The sequence below is a fragment of the Dermacentor silvarum genome, chromosome 1, assembly GCF_013339745.2.
Source record: "Dermacentor silvarum isolate Dsil-2018 chromosome 1, BIME_Dsil_1.4, whole genome shotgun sequence".
NCBI lineage: Eukaryota > Metazoa > Arthropoda > Arachnida > Ixodida > Ixodidae > Dermacentor > Dermacentor silvarum.
Genome location: NC_051154.1, coordinates 424,268,303 through 424,291,667, shown reverse-complemented (window position 1 = coordinate 424,291,667; position 23,365 = coordinate 424,268,303). Strand labels below are relative to the sequence as shown.

Here is a 23,365-nt window from a genome sequence, read left to right as displayed (position 1 = left end):
TTCCCAGCTGCAGTGGCTGCATTTCGATGGGGGCGATATACAAAAACACTTATATACTTATATTTAGGTGCACAATAAAAAACCTCAGGTGATCAAAATGAATCCGGAGTTCTTCACTACAGCGTTTCTCATTATCTTTTGTGCAGTTTTTGGACGTTAAACCCCACAATTTTACAGTGAAGCTGTCAAGGGGAGTTCCGCAACGGTTTACGTGTGGCAGTGAAGGCCGGCGTGTGATGACGCCCTGAATTTGCTTTGAAACATATTAATAAATGATTGTAATATAATAGTTACCTTGCGTATATCTCATTTGAATATGCAAGTTTTTTTTCAAAGCAGTAATTCATTAATTTTTTTTTTATCAAGTCGTCTTAAACCGACTTGACATTGGAGGTCGGCTAGGAGTTTGTATGGCTGCAGCGCTGAATGCTGACACGGTCATGCTGCAATGCAGCCTGCATGGAAGCCATCACTACGAATCTGCTGTAAAATGTAATTATTAATGATTATAAAATAAACGTTGCCTTGCATATACTTCACTGGAGTATACTTTGGCTAAGCCATGCTTCCATACCAACTCGCCCATTTTTCCCTTTTGGAATATACTTTATTGCAGGAGTTGCTTTTCTTTTTTTTTTTCCTCCAGCAATCTGTAATTGTTGCTTCTCGCATCGCATTTTATTATCTCCATGTTGAAGGCCAGCTAGGAGTTTGTATGGCTGTGACGGTGAAAGCTGATTGAGTTGTCCAGCAACGCCGCCTGCATGGGTGCCCTGTAGTGGCCGCAAGACCAAAGCATCGGTTAGAATCATCACAAGAACTGCCAACAAACAGACGCTCAGTACTTCTTTAAGAGTGTGAGAAGTCGCTTATACACTTCGCTATCTTTGCAGTTCCTCAGATTGGCATACATCTGCGAAGGATTTTTATTGCAATATATATGCACTGCAGTATTTTAACCCAGATTTTCCTGGGCCAGAAATGAGCACTGTGGGATGAAGAGGTCATCTGTATACTTATTTATTCAGCCACAAAGTCGGAGACAAAATAGGAACACTTCCAAGTCAAAATTGAGCAGGGTGAGCTCCAGAGGTAGCTCAAAGTATGAGAGGAAGTTTTACTTGACAGCAGAAGTTCAGGCATATGTTAATTGAGAAGTATAAAGAAATACACTGACTTTTTGCAAATGTACACAGTCATGCAGAGAGATTATGATGACAAATTACAAAAAGTCCTCCCATTCCTTGCACAGCCTATGCAATGCGGTCATACAAGCAGTTTTGTGGAAGCACCAGCATAGGATTCATGTGTACCTAGTAAATGTTCGACGTGTTGGAGTATTGCTCCTTCATATCAGTGTAAAAGTAATCACTATCCCTAACACCAAATATCAAGTGTATAGCATGCTACCACTGACAAAAGAACAATGGTTTTAAAGGAGCCCAGCAACATTTTCAGACTACAGTAAGTAAATCCATCTAATCACTAGGCATGTTTTCACAAACAGCTGAGCCAAATATTATTCCTGTGCATGGGCAGGGAGGCTACAATATCTCTTGAATGACTGCTTGCTGTTTACCTCAACTTCTTGAATTTGCGACATTTTGTGCTTACGGTCATGCACCTACTGTTGTGCAAACATGAGAGCTATTGGCGAGATTTCTTTACCTGTTGGGCAGGACCGAAAATGGAGAAATCTCATGACAAATTAGGCAGTGGCATCATCTGGTGGTAGGGAAGAGAAAAATACCAGTGTGCCAATACTGTGGCCTTCGTTATAGGGGAGTGTAACAAGCTGGTCTTGGTGGCTATGCCGATATCAAAGCTCAGTGCAATGATAGACAAAGGAACGTTGGATCGCTCCACTTCGGTACAGCTTCAAGTGCAGTAGGAATTTAAAGATACTGAAGGAATCGCAAAGGCAACGTTTGGTTGCCAATAACTACGTTCTTAAAAAATGCATTCAGAAACTTTTTTTTGTTTTGTTAAAAAGATTCTTAAATATCTTATGCATTCCACATTCTTGGAGGGTGCTGCAGGGCCCCTTTAAGGACATTGTAGGCAATCAGTTGTGTATTCCAAATGGTGTAAAGATGACAGTAGTGCTGACAAAAATGTGGTTGGAACTGCATTTTTAATTTACTGCATGCTATTTCACGCCCAGGTGAATGTTGCAAACAGGTCATGCTGCAGTACTACTTGAATGTCTTCATTTTGACTGTCACTATGAAGCATGACAGTCAATGTAGCAAATCAGTTTGGCATCATGTTACTTCTGTGAGAAGTTTGTACAATACACAGAATGACTCCAGCTCATCATTAAAGTAAAAATCGGTAAAACGGAAGCATGATCTTGCTCCCCTTTGTCAATGCAACAAAGAATGGTGTTTTCAAAGTGACCTTACTTATTCAGTTGACTCACGGCCACTGGATAAAAAAAGCAAAGTGCGGCCGGCCGCGTCATGCGGGCTGCAATGGGAGCGAGTGTCCCAGCCGTAGTTGCATTCGCGGCCGCTTGGCTGACCCGAACGGAGCTATTTGCGGGGCATGAGACGCGTCAGCTTCCACGGGCGACGGCGTTCCTCACACTTTTTCTAAGCCGTTCCCAGACAACAGTCCTTGACTGGTGGCGTCGTGGCGGATCACGCCGTTTTCGATGCACGCAGCAGATTGCATTTTTTTTTCCCAGTGACCGTGACTCACTTTACAGGTATCTGCTACCTCTTCCATAGAAAGTGCCACTAACCAAACCACAAACACAGGTCTAGCATACTTTCTCATTAAGCGAGAACCAAGGGAGAAAAAAATGGGGGGGGGGGGGGGGGGGGGTGACCTCTATAAATCAAGAGTCACGTTGGATGCCACCTTTCCTGTCATAACAGCAATTTACTTGACAGTACCTGCAGCTTGAAATGCACAACTTTGCTGCAAACAAGTATATATTCCAACAGCATGCTTACATGTGTTTCTTTCCCTGCAGCAGGCACTAAACACACCATACTCAACATTCAAATGCATGGTTTCTGCACACTGTTGGTACCCACAGCTTAATGTCGTATATTAATGGGTCAGAGGTTATTTGAGGTTTGTTTGCCCACCCCTGATGGGCACACATATGCACACCCCTTGAGCAGTAGAAGCAGACGGGGTGTAGCCAACTTGTGGCTATGCTATCGCAGTAAATGTCTTATGTGAAAAATTTCACAAAAACATGGTGTACTGACAACATCATTTACTTGAAACTTTAATGAGAGTGAAAGCTGGCGTCCACGACAAGATGGATGAGGCCAACTTTCATTTCCATGAAACTTCCCCCACATTACCGATTTCCCCAAAACTTGCTTGACTACTTGCAACTTTGAAAGACATTCTAGAGGCACTTTTTAATTTCTTTGTACATCTATAACCATAAAAAGAGAATAGTGAACAAACATGACATTATTCTCACACAATGCTAGAGCACAAAGGGTATGATTGCCTTTCTGTGCTTTGGGTAACTGGGGAAGTTTTGCCGATACCAGTTGTGGCTGAAGAAAGAGATGGCCACTTGGTTGGACCAGTTCCAGGCCATCATGAGCCACCAGGTGGTGTTGGGCTGGCCTAAGACCAGGCTGAGTGCACAGTAGATTGCAAGCTCAGCCATGTAGTGAGGGCAGGAGACATATGCAAACATGCCCCCTTGGGGAATCTTGTGAGTCAGTGTGACCACGTTGCCTGCAAGTAGATAATGCAGAATGAAGAAAGCTGCTGCGCAAGTTTGAAGATAATACAACATGCCTGCCAGCTGCTGATAACCTTTTTAATTGCCTCTGGAAAATCACCACCACATGATAACACCTAATGTTGGTGTCACTAGTGTTGCTATGACTATAATGGATAAAAAGTCCACTTGACATGATCATTAACAAATTCTATGTTGGGCTTCAACCAGACAAAAGCCGGTGTCAAGTGGACTTTGCCAAGACACAAGCAGTAGATCCTACCCAATTAATGTGGCCTGTGGCTGCATCACTTTGATGACTAGCATTATGACTTCTGAACAGTCTTCCTTTGTAATGAATGCATGTGACGCATGTTCCATTATGATGAACATACATTTAAAGATTGAGTGACATTCATGCATTTATTGACACTGCTCGTCAGATTAGAGCTTGCAAAACAGTGATTAGAAATGCAACTCAAACAAGACAAAGGGTTCACAGGAAGACGAAGTGATCAACAGTGGGCAAACAAGGGATGCCTCACACTGGTGCCAACATTCTGACACCCCTTGTTAATGTTTGCTTCAGCCCGAGGCTTCCCTCATCTGCCAACTGTTAACCGCGACTGTCATAAATAGTGACATCAAAAGGTATCTACTAGCTTCAGCCTGTGTTTGGTGTATAGGCAGCAAAAATGAATATAATAGCTTTCTGTTTCCATGGCAAATGCAAGGTTATAAAAAGGCCTGCAATTCACTCACAATCCATCACCACTTTCACATTTCTTGTGACATGGTAAGAAAGTAAACTGAAAGGTGACCTATTGTGTTTGAATGAGTAAATGAATATAGTGTATGTGCTTATAATCTTGCTATTCCATTCACTTGCATAAGCGCAAAGCCAAGGCCTGCTGAACACCAGAAGAAATAAATTCGGAGGGCTTCTTGAGCACAGCCTACAATGTTTGAAATGCAGCAATGTCGGCAGCTTAAGAATGTTTGCAGCTTGAGCAGTACATTTATGCCTCAGTATCTTTGCTGTGACCAGCTTAATTGATTAGCCTTTCTTACACATTTCTTAACAAGTAACCTCATGTAATCAATGTGCTGATTAAATGTAATGTGCATGCCGCTATGATTCAAGATGTTAACAATATTGGAATGTCTTCAAGTAATCAATGTACTGATTAAATGCAATGTGCATGCCGCTATGATTCAAGATGTCAACAATATTGGAATGTCTTCAAGATGTCATCCTAGAATACCTAACGGAAACTTGAGCAAGTTGATGGTGATTCATGATTAAGGGCAGCTCGAAGAACAAGGACAGAGAAGGAATTGCACAGGGTGAGTGCTGCTGTCTTTAAAACCGTATAAGTATTTAACTGGGTCGTGCAGGACCACCAACAACAAACTATTTAATATTATTACAGCACACAGGGCAGGCCACAGAGCTTGCTGCCTCACACTAAAATGTCCATGACCTGCAAACATTTCTACTGAAGCAGCTAAAAAATTTGGCGAAAAAAAAAGAAGAAAACAGACAGTGCACCCCCCCCCCCCCCCCCAACTGAACTTTATTTAGGAAAACCAGCCTTATAAATCTTTTTCGCACTCACAAAAAAAAAGAAGGTGAGTATGCATGCAATTCAAAACTCAATTGTGATTATTCAAGAATTATTCATTTTACCAGCAGGGCGAGGGCGATGGTGCACTAATATACACCTGTCACCAGCTTCCCAGATTTCATGTTCCTGCTTGGTGTTTGTTCCTGTCTGTTCCTGCTTGGTGTTTGCTCTAAGGACTTGGTCATGTGTGCACTCTTCAGAGTGAGCTGCCAAATGGCTGCTGTACCCATTTTCTACTTTGTTTTTGTGCTGCCTGGCTCTGTCACTGAACATTGTCCTGTCTGTCCTATGTAAACATTACTACAGCTTAGCAGAATATGGTATACTACTTCTGATGTACCGTTTGTGAATATTTTGCAAATGAACTTGCAGCATTAACTCCAGTATCATCTTCACAGTGTTAATGTCATTAAAAATGCATGTGTAGCACCAACTTCAGATATAGTAGAATTAGGAAAGTTTAAGAAGTACTGAGAGTAGATTTGTCTGATTTTTATATCTTTACTGGGTAGTTGTTAACCCAGTAATTGTGCTATGGAGCCTCAATTCCCCAAGAGCACCACAAATAATTAATTACATTACCTTTTAACATGACCAGCTCAAAATGTGCACCAAGTGCAGCGTGGCGTCAGGTGTGAAAAAAAGGAGACTATCCCCTTTAGTCACGAATTATGATTGACTGTCGATAAATAATGAAATTTACATACTTTAATACAATGTGCTGCAGACTCCATTAAGAGCAAGTCAAGGTGGTAAAATGACTCTCTGCATTTTATGATGAGTCACCATAATTACAGTGATTAAGTATCTAATTATTGTGCACTCGTAATGATATGTTTCTTCATAGAAATAAATTGTATCACTAGTGCGAATTAGTTGCACAAGTTAATTATTGGTTGCAAGCATTACTAGAAAGGCAAACAAATTCTTTCGCAATTGTTACAGAAACGTCCCACGTCAGACTTCCCGTCAAACGCTGTAGTGCCTTCTCCAAAGCGATCTTAGGTAGCGATAGATTTTCCTCAGAAGTAAAATGAAGGTACTTGAGGTAAGCAGAACGTTCAATTTACCCTAAGCTTAAGTTTTGTGGTCCATTCCTTGCCACAACTGCACTGGAATGGCAAAAATAAGTTGCGTCCACAAATGTGTACACCATGACTGAAGGGGATATTTTTGTCACCGAAACCTGATGAAGCAGTTTTGTGGTACCTGACACCACTGACGCATACACAAACACTATGACCATGCTGCTGAAAGCCGAGTCCATTCAGCACTCAATGGGATAAGTGGAGAGAGTGGATTTCCCTGCATTTACAAGAGAAGCACACAATAGGAAGGGCCAATTTTGCAGCTTTCCATGACGCAGTGAATGTGTCGCCTTAAACCATGGCGCAGTGCTGACTTGTGCGCTTTTGAGTTGGTTGTGGTACCAGATGACCAACACCTCTGCTTTCGATGATGCCAATAGTCTGCTTCATGTCCAAAGCCGTGCTACACTTGGTGCACATTTTGAACGGGTTGTATAAGAAGTGCTGCAATTAATAATCTGTGGCGTCCTTGAGAAAATGAGGTTCCGTACTGTAATTATGGAGCCAATAGCTACCTAAAGAAGCAAAAATGCAGCGGAATGCAAAATGTTAAGCACTCCTTAACCCCTTAAGTGTTTCTGACGAGCAGAACTTGTCCTAGCCAAAGCGTCCCCAAACTGCTCTGCTCGTCCTACCAGAATAGGTGCTCCTCTTGAGTGTTCAGGATGAGGAGCGCTCGTATACAGCTTAGATCGCATGTTGGAACACCAGATGGAAGCAGTTACTTGATGATTTCGGTTTTGCGACACATGCTTGCTTGCTTGCATGTTCCTCACTTGTATAGCTGGTATGTCAACCTGAAAAAGAAGCTTTTCATCTTCATCATCTTCTCCCAATGAAGATGATTTGAATACCGATGTTTATCTTGTGTCCGGAAGTGAAGAAGACAGCCATGATGCTGAATTGAGCAGTAGTTCTGGCGATGATTAGAACATCTCTGAAGCGAACATTGCAAGTGCTCGTCAGTGGGTACAACTTGATGTCGACAATCCTGGCGTGAAGCCACCTTGGTTTCCATTTTTGACCGTTCCAGGCAAGACTTTCAATTTGATATTAGCAGATGACTGTCTGGAGTACATACACCAGTTTCTCGACGCTGAACTGATTACATTAGTGGTCGATGAAACCAATCGCAAAACGGTTGAAAAAATAAAATGCTCTCGTCCCAGTGAACACTCCCACCTCGAAAAATGGGTACCAAGCTTCCTGAGTGAAATAGCCAAAGGTTGATTAGCCTAGACAAGTGAAGAATGATGAGGCATTTGTGACTGTTTTCTTCATGTGGTTTGTATAGTTTATTAGCAGCAGGCAGCTAGTTTCTTATGTAATGTTCAGAAATAAACTGTAATGTGTTGATTTGACTTAGTATGTGGTGAAAATATTTTTTCAACATTGAGTAGTTGCATTTTAGTACCATATGATTCGAAATCAGCAATAAAAGAAATAGGCACTTTTGGTTCGGAAATTTTCAAAAAAATAAAACACTTAAGGGGTTAAAGGTTATAGCGTAATATGTGGTAACACATCAAAGTGAATTGGCAAAAAGTAAAACAAGTATATATATATCTGTGCTTTGTAATTCAGTTACCATCCAAATGGCTGCTAGTAATTGTTATATCTGGATGGCCATGGATTATAAAAAGGCTGGATGAGAGACGACGAACGCCATGACGAGCGGTTTTTCGTGCACTGGCCTGCTCCGTGTTGGGAGAGGCGTTTATTAAATAAGTAGCGAAGAGATACGTAGGGGGTGCTAGCAATTACACCGCAGCCGTGGCCTAGTGGTAGAGCGCCCGCCTCGGCTGCGGGAGGCTATGGGTTCGATTCCCACCACCGCCCAACTCACCAACACGGAGCAGGCCAGTGCACGAAAAACCGCTCGTCATGGCGTTCGCCGTCTCATCATTCGCCGTTAATAACAATTCACATCCGACCTCGTGTCCAATTTAAAGTTCACGTCACGTCCATTCACTTGGACGCTTTCAAGCCAGTCCGATGATGCACTTTCTAAAATGTCCACTGTAAGGCTTCCCAAGAAGAATTCCTGGTCGGAGTCATCACCTTGGTCAGCACCCAGCTAGCTGCTCAGGGAGAAAGTTCACATCGGACCCTGTGTCCAATTTAAAGTTCATGTCACGTCCATTCACTTGGACGCTTTTGAGCCAGTCTGATGATGCACTTTCTACAATGTCCACTGTGAGGCTTCCCAAGGAGAATTCCTGGTCGGAGTCATGACCTTGGTCGGCACCCAGCATCCGAACTTTCCTCTGCATTGTTCGTTGCTTCTGACAGCAAACACTCGCAAGGTGGCCGAACTTCCCACACGCATAGCATGTAGAGCTGTAGGCAGGACACTGTCGGGGCTGGTGTATGGTTCCACACCTGCCACACTACATTGAGGCACTGTTTCTTTGGGCTGACTGTTCTTTCGTTGAAACGATGGTTGTCCTCTTGGCCGTTGCTTGTCAGCTTGCTGTTGTCGAACTTGCTTGCCTTTTCTGTTCCAAGTTGGCCACAATCACTTCTTGTCCATCCGCAGTAGTTGCTAGTGAAGACACATGCTGCTTGGAAATTTCTGCCGCTCTACACGTTGCAATGATTTTCTGCAGTGTCAAGTCTCTCTCGCGTAACAGCCTTTCTCGTAGCACTGCGTCACGAATGCCGACGATCATCCTGTCGCCTAGGAGGCGATCATGCTTGTCACCGAAGTCACACCTTGCTGCTTGATGCTGAAGTTCAGCAATTAACTCTTTAATCGGCTGGTTTTCTGTCTGACACATGCTGTTGAAGACGGCTGTCGCTTGCGTCGCGTTCTTGCACGGAAGGTATCTCTCGTCGAATACGCAAAAATTGCTGCTACCGTGTCGGTTGTCTGCTCACCTTCGTCTGGCGAAGGAAAACGGCATGTCTCACGACTTTCCACGCTGTTGGGCCCATGACGTGAAGTAGCAGTGCTAGCCTTGTTGCTTCTGGCTTAGTGCTGTATTCGCACGCTGCTTCGTAAAGCTGATAGGCCGCTTTCCAGTCTTACCACGCTTCTGCGGGATTGCTGCCTGGCTCTAAATGCTTAGGTGGTTGAATGAGTGGTAGTGCCATGCTTAATACTGTGGTGCCGCATCACTGGGGCGCCGAAGAGCTGCCAAGCTAGTTACTTTACTTCTGACACCATGTTATATCTGGATGGCCATGGATTATAAGAAGGCTGGACAAGAGAGAGTGAACGCCATGACGAGCGGTTTTCCTTGAACTGGCCTGCTCCGTGTTGGAAGAGGCGTTTATTAAGTAAGTAGCGAAGAGATACGTAGGGGGCGCTAGCAATTACATAATGTTACATAACAGTAATAAAGTGCCAAATACCTTTATGATCTTTCCGTAAGGAAGCCATGCGAAGGTGAGAGTCGAACTGCACACAGAAAGCCCAAAGGAAGATGACTGTGCCAATGATGTGATGTGCCGAGATATCTGATACAGAAAACCTTGGCATAGCAGAATCTGCAAGAAACAAACTGCAGTTACTACTGCACACTGAGTTCGCATACACAATGGCACAATACAAACAGTTTGGTACAATGAAGAAATTTTAGTGCACGATTATGCTCAGCTACAGTAGCTAACTGATAGTTTGGACAGCCATCCCTTGCCATGAGCACCAAAAATTTCAGATTTTCTGTGGTGCTTTTGATTTTTTTTTATTACTCTCCACCCACAGCACTAAAACTGTGATTGCAGTAACATATGTCAATAGATAGTTGTGGACTTACACTTTTGTACTGGAGTAGTGGCATATTATAAGAATCAACATGCTTATCTGCAGGTAATGCACTAGCAGCAGACCAGTTTCCAATCAGCTTGAACACACAACGTTAAGCTATACAACCTGTAACTACTGCTAGGTTATTCTGATAGTGCAGAGCAGTTTGTACTGCATCCACAAATCTTCTGGCTCACCTTACGCAATTTCGTTGTTCCTACAAATGATGGCTGGTGCAGTTTAATTAACGTCTCAAAGCAACAGAGGAACTATGAGTAAGTATGTTAGTGGAGCGCTATGGATCTGTTTTGACAACCTGGGATTCCTTAACATGTGGCCAAAGCATGGTACATGACCGTTTTTGGATTCTGTCTCCATCTGAATGTAGTCACTATGGCTGGGAATCACAGCTACAAATGTTGTGCTGGTGACATTGAGGCTTATGATTGCAAAGCATGCTAGTACTATTTTCTATCACATATATCACAGCAAGGAAAGTAAAACCATGTAGAATTGCAATAATGAGCTCTCCTGGCTACTCGTCAAGTAGACGGCATTAATATGACATGCCATCAATAATTATTAAGGGTGAGAGGTACATAAAGAAAGCAAATTCTCAGTTAAAACTTTCTGCCGGTATGCTCATTTACACATCCTCTTATTCTGTAACTTGTATGCCTTGTAATCAGCTATTTGTCACAACAAGCTGTAAACAATGAGCCTGTGATATGTCAGGATTATCCTACAAGGTCTCTGTATGTCAGATGGTTTGAAGGTGCATGCACACACAACTGTCTGGCACGAAACGAAAGTAACAATATGGTACAGATTACTGTAGGACTGACATTGCTAGAGTGGAAGGTTGTGGTAACCTTGCCAGCAACAAGTCTAGCACCCCTGATCAACCTTTCATGAAGATATCATGCACAGTGTTTTTGAAAGCGAGGTAACCAAGGCTGAACACGGTTTAGAAAAGTATGCATGATGCCACAGCAGCTGCCACTTTGGTGCTGCTATGTACTAGTAGTACGATGAAACAAGCTGTGCTGATTCGGCCTGCCTATTCACAGCTTATTTTCTGTAGCACAGTAAAATATATATGTGAAAAGGACTACACTATGGAGTACATGTTGGTGCTTGCTTAAGGACATAATTCAGTGCAAACAACCAAAAGGAAAAAAAAAAAAAAATCTGAGCCCTTCCACTACTGTGAAGATGGAAACCAGAAAAGCTGTGACTATGGTGGGTCTGCTGTAGTGGATATTGCCCCCACGATGAGAATGGGCATATTGTCGTTGGGCATCACCCAATCGAACATGTCTCTCATGAACGTTCCGGTTCAGAAAATTGTGTTGAAACCTGGCCGTCACACCGGGGAACTTGATGCTAGCGTTGCCGAGGCGTGCACCAGCGCTGTCGGGTCCCTGGAGGGCAAGACGACGCTGATGTTTGGCCTCAACATCGCTCTCCCGCAACTCGGGGTCGGCGGCTCTTTAGTGACGTTTGGCCTCAACATTGCGCTCCCTCAACTCAGCGTCCGTGGCTCTTTGCTGACGTTTCGCCTAGGCTTTAGAAGCCCTCATGCTAGAATCGGCAAGTCGACGACGAACGCTTTCCCAAGCGCATTTGCGGCGGCGTTGCTCAAATGCGTTAGAACACGTTGTCAGTTGCTCATGAATGGCTCGTACCCCTTTAAACGCGGCCTCCCCATTACGACGACAGAAGAGAAGTGAAATTCTATGCTGGAATGATTAGCGGCAACACAGCCAGCTGTGGAAGCAGACGACGACGAACGTAGGAGCAGTGGCTTGAAAGCTACCTTGAAAAGCCTCAGTCCTTGCTCAAGGTAATTTTTAAGTATAGTCTGCATATCTATTAACCAATTTGGAAAATCTCATTTTTGATGATATTGTTGTGAATCACTTTAACATTACCTCATATTCTTTAAGCATGCGCTCGTGCTCGGCACGGCATCCAATGGCACGAGCAGAAACCAAGGGGCGCCAACGAGCCAGCTGCGGAAGAAGAGGACGACGCTCGAACTAATGCTGATGATGATAGCTATTTTTTTACACACGGACACGATCCTGGGGGAACTAGCCCTTAACAGCTTCGCTGTAAAAAAATGTGGCAAACCCATCACACAATGACTGTCTCATTAATGTGATTAGCATTGAAGCAATGTAGTGAAACACCACACTGCCAACGGCGAAATTTATGAGGTGTGTATGCAGCTGGGCTTCTCTCTTGCGCTTCAAGGATGATGTTTATGGCATGTCAATCAAATCACACATGCCCTCAAGGCATGTCATTCTTGTGATGTCATGCATGCATGTCATTCATGTCATGTGTCATGTCACACCATGTCATTTATGTCACGCATATCCCAATATATATATCCTGTTAAAGAAACGACCATGACGGTGTAAATGATATATATCGTTCATGTCATGCATATCCTGATATATATCCAGTTAAAGAAACAATCGTTGTTATAGCATTTATGTCATTTCAAGACTTACATATCATGCATGACATGTAATTTATGCCACTCATACCATGCATATCCTGATATATATCCAGTTAAAGAAACGACCATGACAGCATCACAACGGCATAAGAGGCTAGATAGATACTCAAAAGTGCCCAAAATAGACAAAAAATGCTAGCTAGTCACAAAACAAGCACAAAAGTGCCTATGACATGCTTTTGTCTTCATGATTGTGAGTTCACGATGCATTAAATATGTCCTTAAACACTGTCGAGTTGTGACATCCCATGAAATCTTCCTATAGCTGAGCTACTGGCATGAAGGAAAGGGCTGGCTGCATTTGAATGTGATTCCTGCATGCAACTCAGTCACACACTCCAGGGGCATGGCAGGAGTCACCTAGCAACACTGCAGAAACTGCCGATGTTACCACTAGGCAGCCCTGACAAGGTGGGACTTAGCATTTTTCAGTATGTATTTTGCCAGTAATTTCCTAAATATACTTTCTGCCCTTTCATGCTTGAACATACTTTTATCAGAAAGACTGAATGAACTACAGAAAGCCCATGAGCATGGGCAACAAAAAACTATTTCAGAGTAGGAAGACAGGCTTTAGATACCAGAGGTGAGTCTTAGTTTTCTTCATTTAGCTGCACTACGCATTTAAAATTAGGACAACATAAATCAAAATAAATTATGCTATTCGAGTGTGCAGACTGGAAGCACTTCAGATATGCAATTTTCACAATTAAGTACGTATGAAATTTTTTTTGTTGATCTTAGTCGGCCAAAGCATTCAAGCAGTTGGAAGCCTGTCCTCTGCATTTTACAGATGCATAATGAAATTTTGAATGAGAAGATTCCCGTGAGAGCTATGCAAGCAATCATTCCATCTTCCCAGGCTTGCTGAAGTAAAAAAATGTGTGAAAAAAAGCACCTACGACATTGATCTCAAACCGAGAGCATGTCAGAAGCTTCCTTTATAAAGTTCATTGTTGACAGGATGACCCATTCAAGGCAGCAGAATTCTAAAGCATTGTTTGAACTTCTAAGAGCAGCTGAAGCACATCAAGATATTGATTTGGACATTAAAATGTTTTCTTTGCACAACTCTAATGGTTGACAACTATGTTTCTAAAAGCCATTTGAGACAAGTTGACTTTAACCAACACGCAGAGTAGTAAAAGGTACATTTACCCGCTGTGTTTGCTCAGTGGCTATGGTGTTGGGCCGCTAAGCACGAGGTTGCGGGATCAAATCCCGGCCACGCCGCATATCGATGGGGGCAAAATGCGAAAACACCCGTGTACTTAGATTTAGGTGCATGTTAAAGAACCCCAGGTGGTACAAATTATTTTGGAGCCCTCCACAACGGTGTGCCTTATAATCAGATCGTGGTTTTGGCACGTAAAACCCCATAACTTTTTTAAGGTACATTTCACTAAATGCCACATCACGAATACAGACAGCTAATAACAACCTGCAAAAGTTTTCTAGCAATAACTAAAGAATTAAAACTCTAAACAAAGCACATAAAATTAAATTGTCATTCTTTCTTGAAAATGTCACAGCAAAACCACTATTTTCAGGTATGCACGTCTCAAAAAGGCAAAAAAATTTATTTGAAAACTTGTCCAGCGTACCAGGCTTACATTCAGTACTCATTTTTTATTTTATGGCTTGTTATGGTCATATGTTTTAGCGCAAGAAGTAAACTGATGAACAATAAATAAACAATAAATGCCCCTCATGCCTTTCAAGCCTCTCATGTCAGTGGTCACGTGAAGTTTCACATGCCTAGGAGCTTGGGATTACCAGACACTGAAATCATTGCACATGGGCACTTCTGCCTACAGCATGGCAGCAGCTGCCTACAGTAATTACCTGAGGTGCTTGGCGCATTTGCCAGTACGGTGAGCTGCACTCCAATATAATAAAAGTAACCCATTAGGTAATGCCACACGTGCATGTGCACGTTGGAGTAGACCGACACAAACATACACTCGTAGCAACGTCGATACACATGGCATGTCTCTAGCACTTGGACTAGGAGGATGCTGGTTGCTGACACTGCGAGAGAGAGAGAGAGAGAAGGGGGGAAGAAAGAAAAAAATATAAGTGAAGAAAATGAACTGTTCACAGCCTCAATGCATAAGGTAGTCTAATGGCATACTTGAACAGGCATGCATGAAATACACGGTAAGGAGAAATGTCAATTAAGATGCTTGGCTGTGAACAAGATGGTGAAATGTGCAAAAGTTTTGCACTCGAGCAACTGGGTAAGAAGAGGAGAATGTAAACACACACACAAAACACGAAGTGCAAAATTTGCAACTTTCTGAACTCAGTGAGAGTCATAATCAATTGCACAGCATGATTTTTCAGCTAAGAGCACACAGTATTGCACTTAAAATACAAATTTTTAATATACAGTATCAATTTTGTAGTGACAATGAATGACATGTACATGCTGATTTGTTCTATGTGCTTCAGCTGATTTCGAACATGCACACACTGCAATTTCAACACAACTCAGTCACACTCTCCAGAGTGTGACTGCAGAAACACTGCAGAAACAGCCAATGTTACCACTGGACTTTACTGTAAAGCCTTGACATGCAAGTATTCCCTCTGAAGATAAGGTTTGAGGTGCACAAGCCAATCTTAACACTACCAGGACCCTGTGCTATTATACTGATGTTAGAACTTGAAATAAAAATGTCAGAATAGCTGTGATACAACCTGAATACAATCTACTTAGTGTTACATAAATATGAGCAACAGGTATACATGACTCTTCCAAACTGCTAGCTGAAATTTTGCACAGAGGTAGAATTTTACAGTAGGTTCAGTTTAATACTAAGTTTTCAAGCAAAAGTGCACACATTCTATCGCAACGGCTCTAAACCTATAGATCTTTTTCAATGAAAGAGAAGTGCCATCTCTTATTACTATGGTGAAGGGTGCATTTAACCACAGCAGAGGCAGATGGCATCACCATACTGTTGCACTACAATTGACGTTTTGCCGAGCGGTGTCGCCACAGACAACGCACATTTCAGATTTTGCGTGAACGAAATGGGCAAATAATGCTCACAAACATAGTATTAAACTGAAGCCACTTAAAAATGTAAACTCTATGCGGTATTTGATTGGAAATCAGCCAGTGGTTAGACCCTTATGTTATTACTATTAGCATGCTGCAATACAAAGTGTTTGACTTTCCTAGGATAGTTCTTCAAAACTGATTCAGCATCTCTAATTTCAAAGTGTGTGGGAAAAACTTTTGAAATGGAACAACTATTGTAGAACAGATGGTAAGCCATCACGAAAAGCCTGCAAGATACATCTGGTTTTACCTCATCTTTACTTCTTTTCATTTACTTTTTCATCTTTGCAAATGGAAATAAACAAAGGATATAAAAAATAAAGTTCAAACACGACTGATTCTTTTATGTGCAGAGGTTTGTCTCTACAAGAAACTGATTATTGAAAGAAAGAAAAAAATAACAGAGAATGAGAATGCACCACTGAATAAAGAGAACAAGCTCAATATGAACTAAGGAGATAGGAGGCAGTAAACTCAAGTAGCTACCATGATGGAATAGTTTCCTGAACTTCCAGCAGTGCTGAGCAGAATGGTTTTTATACTTCTTCAGACAGAGAGCAATGTTGTTACTTATGCATGTGAGTGCTACTCTTGATAATATTTTTTTTTCCCCCAGCATATTGCACACGCTTTGGTCCACAAGAGACTTCATGACGCAAAGTGACTGAAAGATAAGCAGGTCGGCGCAGATTCATAGCTAAATTGGGCAGTGCAACACGACGAAGACAAAAGAAGAAAAAACAAAGAGGAAATGTCACATCCATTACAAGTTTATTATTGGAAAAAAATATGTATGCTTACATACAAGGCGGAAGCCACAAATGCAACGAGAACAAAAGCAGGACAAGCCAAGCGACAGAAAGCAAAAGAAGTATGCCGGAAAATGCAGCAACAGGAATTCTGGCTGTATCAAACAATTACTTTGCTTGTTACTTGGCTACTATGATATGAAAGGTCACTTAGTATAGGGTTACAACTGCATGAGTGACAATGAGTGGCCAGGTGGGATCACCAAATCAGAGGGAATGCTGGCGCTCTTGCACACACGTACTGACATGTAAACCATTCAGCCCGTGCCTTCATCTCCTTTATTTCTAATGTTGGCACAGGAAAGTGAGCTAATGTAGATTAGACCAGACCTGCAAGTAACTTATTTGACGTGTGTTTGATTTGGCACCCAGATTGTTTTTTCTTTCCTCCTACTGCACATTTTTTGCTTATTAGAAAGAAAATCTCTCCCAATTTGTGCAGTGAAGAACACGGCCAACATTAAATCTACTGCCAACATTTTTCAAGCCATGTCAGAAGCGATGCACATACGAGACCACTGAGAATCTGTTTTGTTTTTTGTTTTTGTGACGATACTAGGGCTCCCATTTTTTTGTCAATCCAATTTAACCAGTTCATCACAAACTTGCACTATCTATAAAATGCATTTCATATGAAAATCAGATGTGTTATTAGTACAAAACTTCACTCCTTATGGTCTGAATTGTCTGCAATGTGAGCAATGCTGTGGTGGTAGCGAGCAATTTTTTTCTGCTTTGCCTTATGGCAAGGGCGAATGTGAGGATAAAAGAAGGCCATAATTGTAACGGAAAGGTCAAGCGGACGGACACAGAGAACCCAGTTTCGAGCTTTGAACTGCTGCCACAGTAAGCAATGTGGTTGCCAATTCATGTACGACTGAAGGATATAGTGAATATGAATTTTGCTTACCAGTCATAGCCGGCCTTGGCTCAAAGAAATCGACCACTTTAATGATGGTGCCTGGCAGCGGCAAACCAAAAACATATGATCGCACCATGAACACGGTGATGAAGGTAAAGATGACAACTCCTAACTGATAAAAGTGCTTGAACCATCTGTAAAGACAATGTTATAGAATTAGGGCACTCTTCGAAAACTTGTTCATTGAATGTGAATACTACCTACTAAGTGGCCTGTCCTGTAGCCATTTAGTGGCTATCTACTCTTGTTAATTAAACATGCTTCCTATAAGCAAGGCACATAGAAATGAGCACACCAAGAATAGAAAAACAAAGAAATGAAAATATGAACAGTTTTTCCTCTTCCACTAGTTAAAACCATGGTTGTCAAACTGTGCAGGCCCCTGAGATGGTGTAATGCAAGGCCTTCTTAATTTTTATCACTTATTGCATGCCCTGCTTGAAAATGCAGAAGGAAGGGATTGAACTTTTCACTATATATATATATGGCTAGAACAAACAAAAATAGCTTGAAAAACTTTAGAACAAAGAAGTCATATCATGACTGTTGAAGGTAATGCAATTAGCATTCAAGCAATGTAGCAACATACTGTATTCTTGAAGTCGCGTTTATTTGACATCTGTAGTGGTTATTCTGAGACTTCCGTTGCTTCAGCTATATGCGACATACTCTGGTATCATCCTACTTTGCTATGGCACTCGCTTGCCAAGGTCGCCCATGAGCATGGCAAAGAAGGAATGACGCTGATGGAACAGCAAAGGCAGTATAACGAGGACGGCATGGTGACAATGAGATGTCGGTTTTTAAATCATGATGATCGTGACAACGCGTGACGACGACATCAGGACAATGGGACGACGATGAGTGTGTGACAACAATAGCATGATGATGAAAGTATGACGCAACTGGATGACAATGCTGGAATTATGATGATGGCACGACCACGATGGCATGACGATGCCAGTATGACAACAGATGCACAATAGCAACTCTCCGATGACGATGGCACGACAATGCCGGAATAATTACGATTGAATGTTGACAGCATGATTACGATAGAATGGCAAACGAGGAATGACATCTATGGCGGTATGACGACGAGGCATGACGACAATGGGATGACATTACTTAAGTGATGACGATAGCAAAGCAGCAGTGTGACAACAGTGTGACAACGATGACATGACGAGAGCCGGATGACAAAGGAACGACCGCGATGGCATCACGATGATGGTATGACAACAAATGTATGACGATAATGGCCTGACAAAGGTATGAGAACAATGGGATGATAATATGTGTTAGATGACAATGGCGTATCACGTAGTGTGTATGACAATGATGGCATGACAAGAGTCGGATAACGAAGCTGGAGTGACAATGATGGAATGACCATGACGACATCATGACAGGCGGTGTGACAACAAATACATGACGATGCTGGTGTGAAGAGAGATGACGAAGGCAGAATGACGACAATTGAACGACCAATACGGGATCACAGAGGTGGTGTAACAACAAATGCATGATAACTGTTTGACAACGATGGCTTGATGACAGTCGGATGACAAAGCTGGAATGACGACGATGCAGCGATCAAGACAGCATCATGACCACGAGTGCATACCCAGTGGCCCAAGCTATTAGACAACTTGGGCCACTGGGTCGAGGTAGAAGGCTAACGACAACGGTATGACGAGAGTCAGATCACGAAGCTGGAATGACAACAGCATCGCGACCCCGAGTAGATACCTAGTGGCCCAAGCTGGTAGACAACTTGGGCCACTGGGTCGGTGTAGTAAGCTAGATAGATAGATTGATAGTTTAAAAACAGCTGTAGTAGGCAAAGAATGCTATTCGCATTAAAAACGAAGTTCGTTGTCATGAACGTGCGTTTCGCGCAACGCTTGAGCCGACACTGATCTGTCCCTGTGCTCACAAATGATCATGTATAATTAAAAAGCTCCGACGTACGCCCGTAACATTATGCAAACGAACCATGGGTGCCGCTAAAACAAAATGAATTGCTTCGTGGCACGGCATACAGCCAGAAAGAGAATTGTAGAGAGGACTAGCGTACCATAGACCACAGCGCGCTTGTCAATTTCAGGCTGCACAAGTATCACGGTTTTTTGAGGCATCAATAGTCCGTGTGCATCTTTATACTCACGGGTGTACGTTTCGAAGCGAACCGGATCCTTCACCGTTCTGCAGCAATTTCATCCCTGAGCAAGAAGCCGGCACGACTCCGAAACGTCGGGCAGTTTGTTCGCACGACGTTGCACCTATCTTAACAGAAAAATATATAAATGATATAAAAACACCAGACAGGTACATCCTCCACGCAATACGTGACGTATAAACAGAAGAAATCGTTTTGCGATCTCTGTTAAGGAAGATGCTCCAAATAACATCAGGGGGTCCTACACAATCCTGCACCAATGGTGCTGTCAGTTTACGCCAAAGTGTACGCGCATTCACATCATGCACTGTAGTACCTTTTAGGAATTGAAATGTCTTTGAGAAGCCGAGCTTTCTTGTTTGTTTCGGCCACTTTGCCGTAAAGCATCGCCGCCGTCAGCAGCCCTGGAGCGGCATCTTTCTTGATGAAGTACCAGCAACTGGCTAGGAGCATTGTAGTCGTAACAAGCGTCCAGAATACATCCAAAGGATTGAAAGCGTTCGTAAGCGTGGAGAACATGTTTCGCCGTTGACGTTCTTGCTGACACAGCAAAATCTGACGGATCAGCACAGCAGAATGTTGTCAGCGCGCTACTCTGAGCACGAAACGGGACCTCCCACCGTAGGCGGTCTGCGCTGCAACCTTTCCTCCTCCACCATGCCCCCAAACAGGAAACTCCGCTTCGCTGACCGCGAACGGCCTCCGGACACACAACGCTTAGTGGCGATAAGCACTAATAACCTGTTCATAGTGAATTACATAAGAAGCGTAGTGCGCTTGTATTTGCAATAACACATGTGCAACCGGCACGCGTTGCGCTTGCGGCCAGCAGGAGTGGCATGGCCGGTACAACGTTAAGTATGTACTGCACGTACGTTACGGGTTGTACCACAGAACTCCCATACTAGAGTGTCACTCTACCCATACAAAGTTACAAACTTGTTGCTTGTTACGCGTACCGGCCCAGAGCAGCGTCTGATCGCCTTCGGCTACGGTTTTGCTCGGCTAGGCTTGGCTGCAGCGTGGAGCGTGGAGTGGTGAGGCGCGCGCTGCGCAAAAGGCCATAGAAAATTCACGTAGAAACTCCTTTGAAAGTTGTCAAGTATGCGTAAGCATTTTGCCACTTGCTCATCTCCACGCAGCCCGGTGTCATTAGACAGCTTTAGCATAGGTGTTCTGTCAGTAGCGCACCCAGGATCTCTGCCAGGGGTGGGCCATAGAGAAAGAAATTGAATTTCTTTGTGTATGGGTGGGCCGCATACATAACTTGCAACTACGTCACACCGCGGAACTCTGGGATACGATCTCGCATGGCGCCGCCATTACCGAGCACATTGCGGCAGACGACACAGCGCCAAGCTGTGCGGATTTCTCATTTCCCGTCGACGCCGTACGTCGCAGTGGCGATTTGTGAAATATTTGGCTGCAGTACGGAAAGTAAGTGCAAATCGCATGAAAAGGGACCAGACTCGGGGATGTACTGTTTGCCTGAGGTAATAACAAATCAGTGCGACCACACAAAGGCGCTGTCCGAGAAGCGGAGAGCTACTTGGCTTGCGCGCGTCAACAGGAAGGACCTCAAGAATGTTTACCTGCAGAGAAACAGTCAAAACAAAATCTCCGTCACAGCCTCCTTCATTTTCTGTCAGCAATCACATGAAATCGTTTTTTTTTTTTTTTTTTTTTTGCTATTCCTCACAACAGTTGTTCATTCTTGTGTTCGGCTGCAAAGCAAAGAAGAAAAAAAAAGTGGTGACAGCACCACAATTGCTGTTTGCAGTGTTGTTGGCTGACACAAAGCTGGTAATGATCATGCACAAGTCTTGAAAGCAGCTGTCGTGCTCCCGTTGCAGGTAATCCCAAGTAATTTAAGGAAAAGAACAGGGACTCAGGGGCAGTAAAAAATACAGTTCGGCAGTAGACACACTAAAGTTGCTTTCCTTTAACGGATAGCAGGGAAACAGGTGTTTCTTTTTTTTTTTTTTGCTTTCACTCTGCGTTGGCTCATTTCTGATCCAGATTGTGAAATTCGGTGTACGTTATCCCCGCTCGGCGACATCGCCGCGTGGCCGACGCGAGTTGAAGCTTCAATTTCACTTAGGCTGATGTATGTCGATCCTTTATGTGGTTATTGCTGTTTTTTTTATCACAGCTATGAAATGCCGAGTGCATTCAACTCACCTGGCTAAGCAAGACAACTCGCTTAGACGGCAACTTCTTCGCAATAAGGTTCCGGACCCATCCGCTCGTAAAGTAGTTGTGCGAGTCGAGCGACTTGTAAGCCTTCATATGATCTAATAAAACATAACACTAGATAATTTATAATGTATTTTGTTGATAACACGAGATAATTTATAATGTCAACATGGGTAACCGGTGGTAGCAGGCTTGCATTACCAGCGGCTTGCGCACCAACTGGTAGCCGATATGGATCCACGCCGTCACATGGGCGATTTTTTCTTTGTACCTGGCCCGCGTTGGTCCCACAAGTTCATCAAAGTATGCAGGATAAAGTCCTGCACAATTCTCCTTCGCCATGCGCGCAAGGCAATCGATTAAAGCATACGCACAAAGCAAAACGATCCGCCGCACGGACGTAAACACAGGTCCGCTGCTCCGGCACCACGACGTATGTGCTCGGTAATGGCGGACGCAAAACCGGAAGGCAGGAACTGACGTCACGTGCAACTTATGTATAGGCGCCGACTACGGGGGGCAGGGGGGCAGGCGGGCAGGCGGTGCACGTCCGCGTCAACAATGATGCAATAAGCTTTTCGCCACATTAACGTTTCAAGGAAAAAGGTAGAGGCAACTCAAAAGAAACCATAAATTATTTGGGTAACAGGACCTCTGGTAAGGACAATTTAGGAGCGGGAGGCGGGGGGGGGGGGGGGGGGGGCAGGCGATGCTAAAGCCACACACACACACACACACACACACACACACACACACACACACACACACACACACACACACACACACACACACACACACACACACACACACACACACACACACACGCACACACACACACGCGCACACACACACACACGCACACACGCACGCACGCACGCACGCACACACACACACACACACACACATGCAATGGAAGGAGAACTGACGCACGAGCTATCAAATTTCCCGATGAAATCTGCCTCAATGATTTCACGTGTCAGCTGTGAATTTTCTCTAGCCAGCACTTCGCTTTTGTCGAAGTAGGGCTTACACCCGTATTCATTGCCGTGATCACGTCTGCATCCGCAACAAATCCGCGTATCAGGGGGCCCAGCGCACATAAAAAAGAATATTTACTACAAACAATTTTAATAAATAAACAAGCAATTGTACTGAGTTTAAGTTTAGATCACAAATGTTTCCTGACGTAACGTAGTAGTATTGTCGAGGTTATACACTAGTAACACTACAAAATATTATTTATTTATTTATTTATTTATTTATTTATTTATTTATTTATTTATTTATTTATTTATTTATTTATTTATTCAAAATACCGCTAAAGGCCCTCGCGCAGGAGGGTATTACATAGGGGCTGTTCAATACAACAAAAATGTTATACAGTGGGATTAGTCAAACGTGGAAAGAACAACGCATGAGCGAACACAAATATCACAAAATAATATTAGCTCCAAATAACACAAAGATAGACATGGAAGAAGCAACAACA

At 43.2% G+C, this 23,365-nt stretch overlaps 1 protein-coding gene across 1 annotated transcript; it reads right to left on the bottom strand.

Annotated features, from left to right (window-relative positions):
* Positions 1 to 1,004: 1,004 nt before the first annotated feature.
* On the bottom strand, positions 1,005 to 20,649 carry LOC119437645 (polyprenol reductase). The gene is made up of 5 exons (XM_037704642.2): positions 19,997 to 20,649; positions 17,487 to 17,632; positions 14,543 to 14,728; positions 9,774 to 9,908; positions 1,005 to 3,714 (listed from the first exon to the last, which is right to left on the bottom strand). The coding sequence occupies exons 1-5, from the start codon at positions 20,197 to 20,199 to the stop codon at positions 3,455 to 3,457; spliced, it is 930 nt and encodes a 309-aa protein (XP_037560570.1). The 5' UTR covers positions 20,200 to 20,649; the 3' UTR covers positions 1,005 to 3,454.
* Positions 20,650 to 23,365: the final 2,716 nt, after the last annotated feature.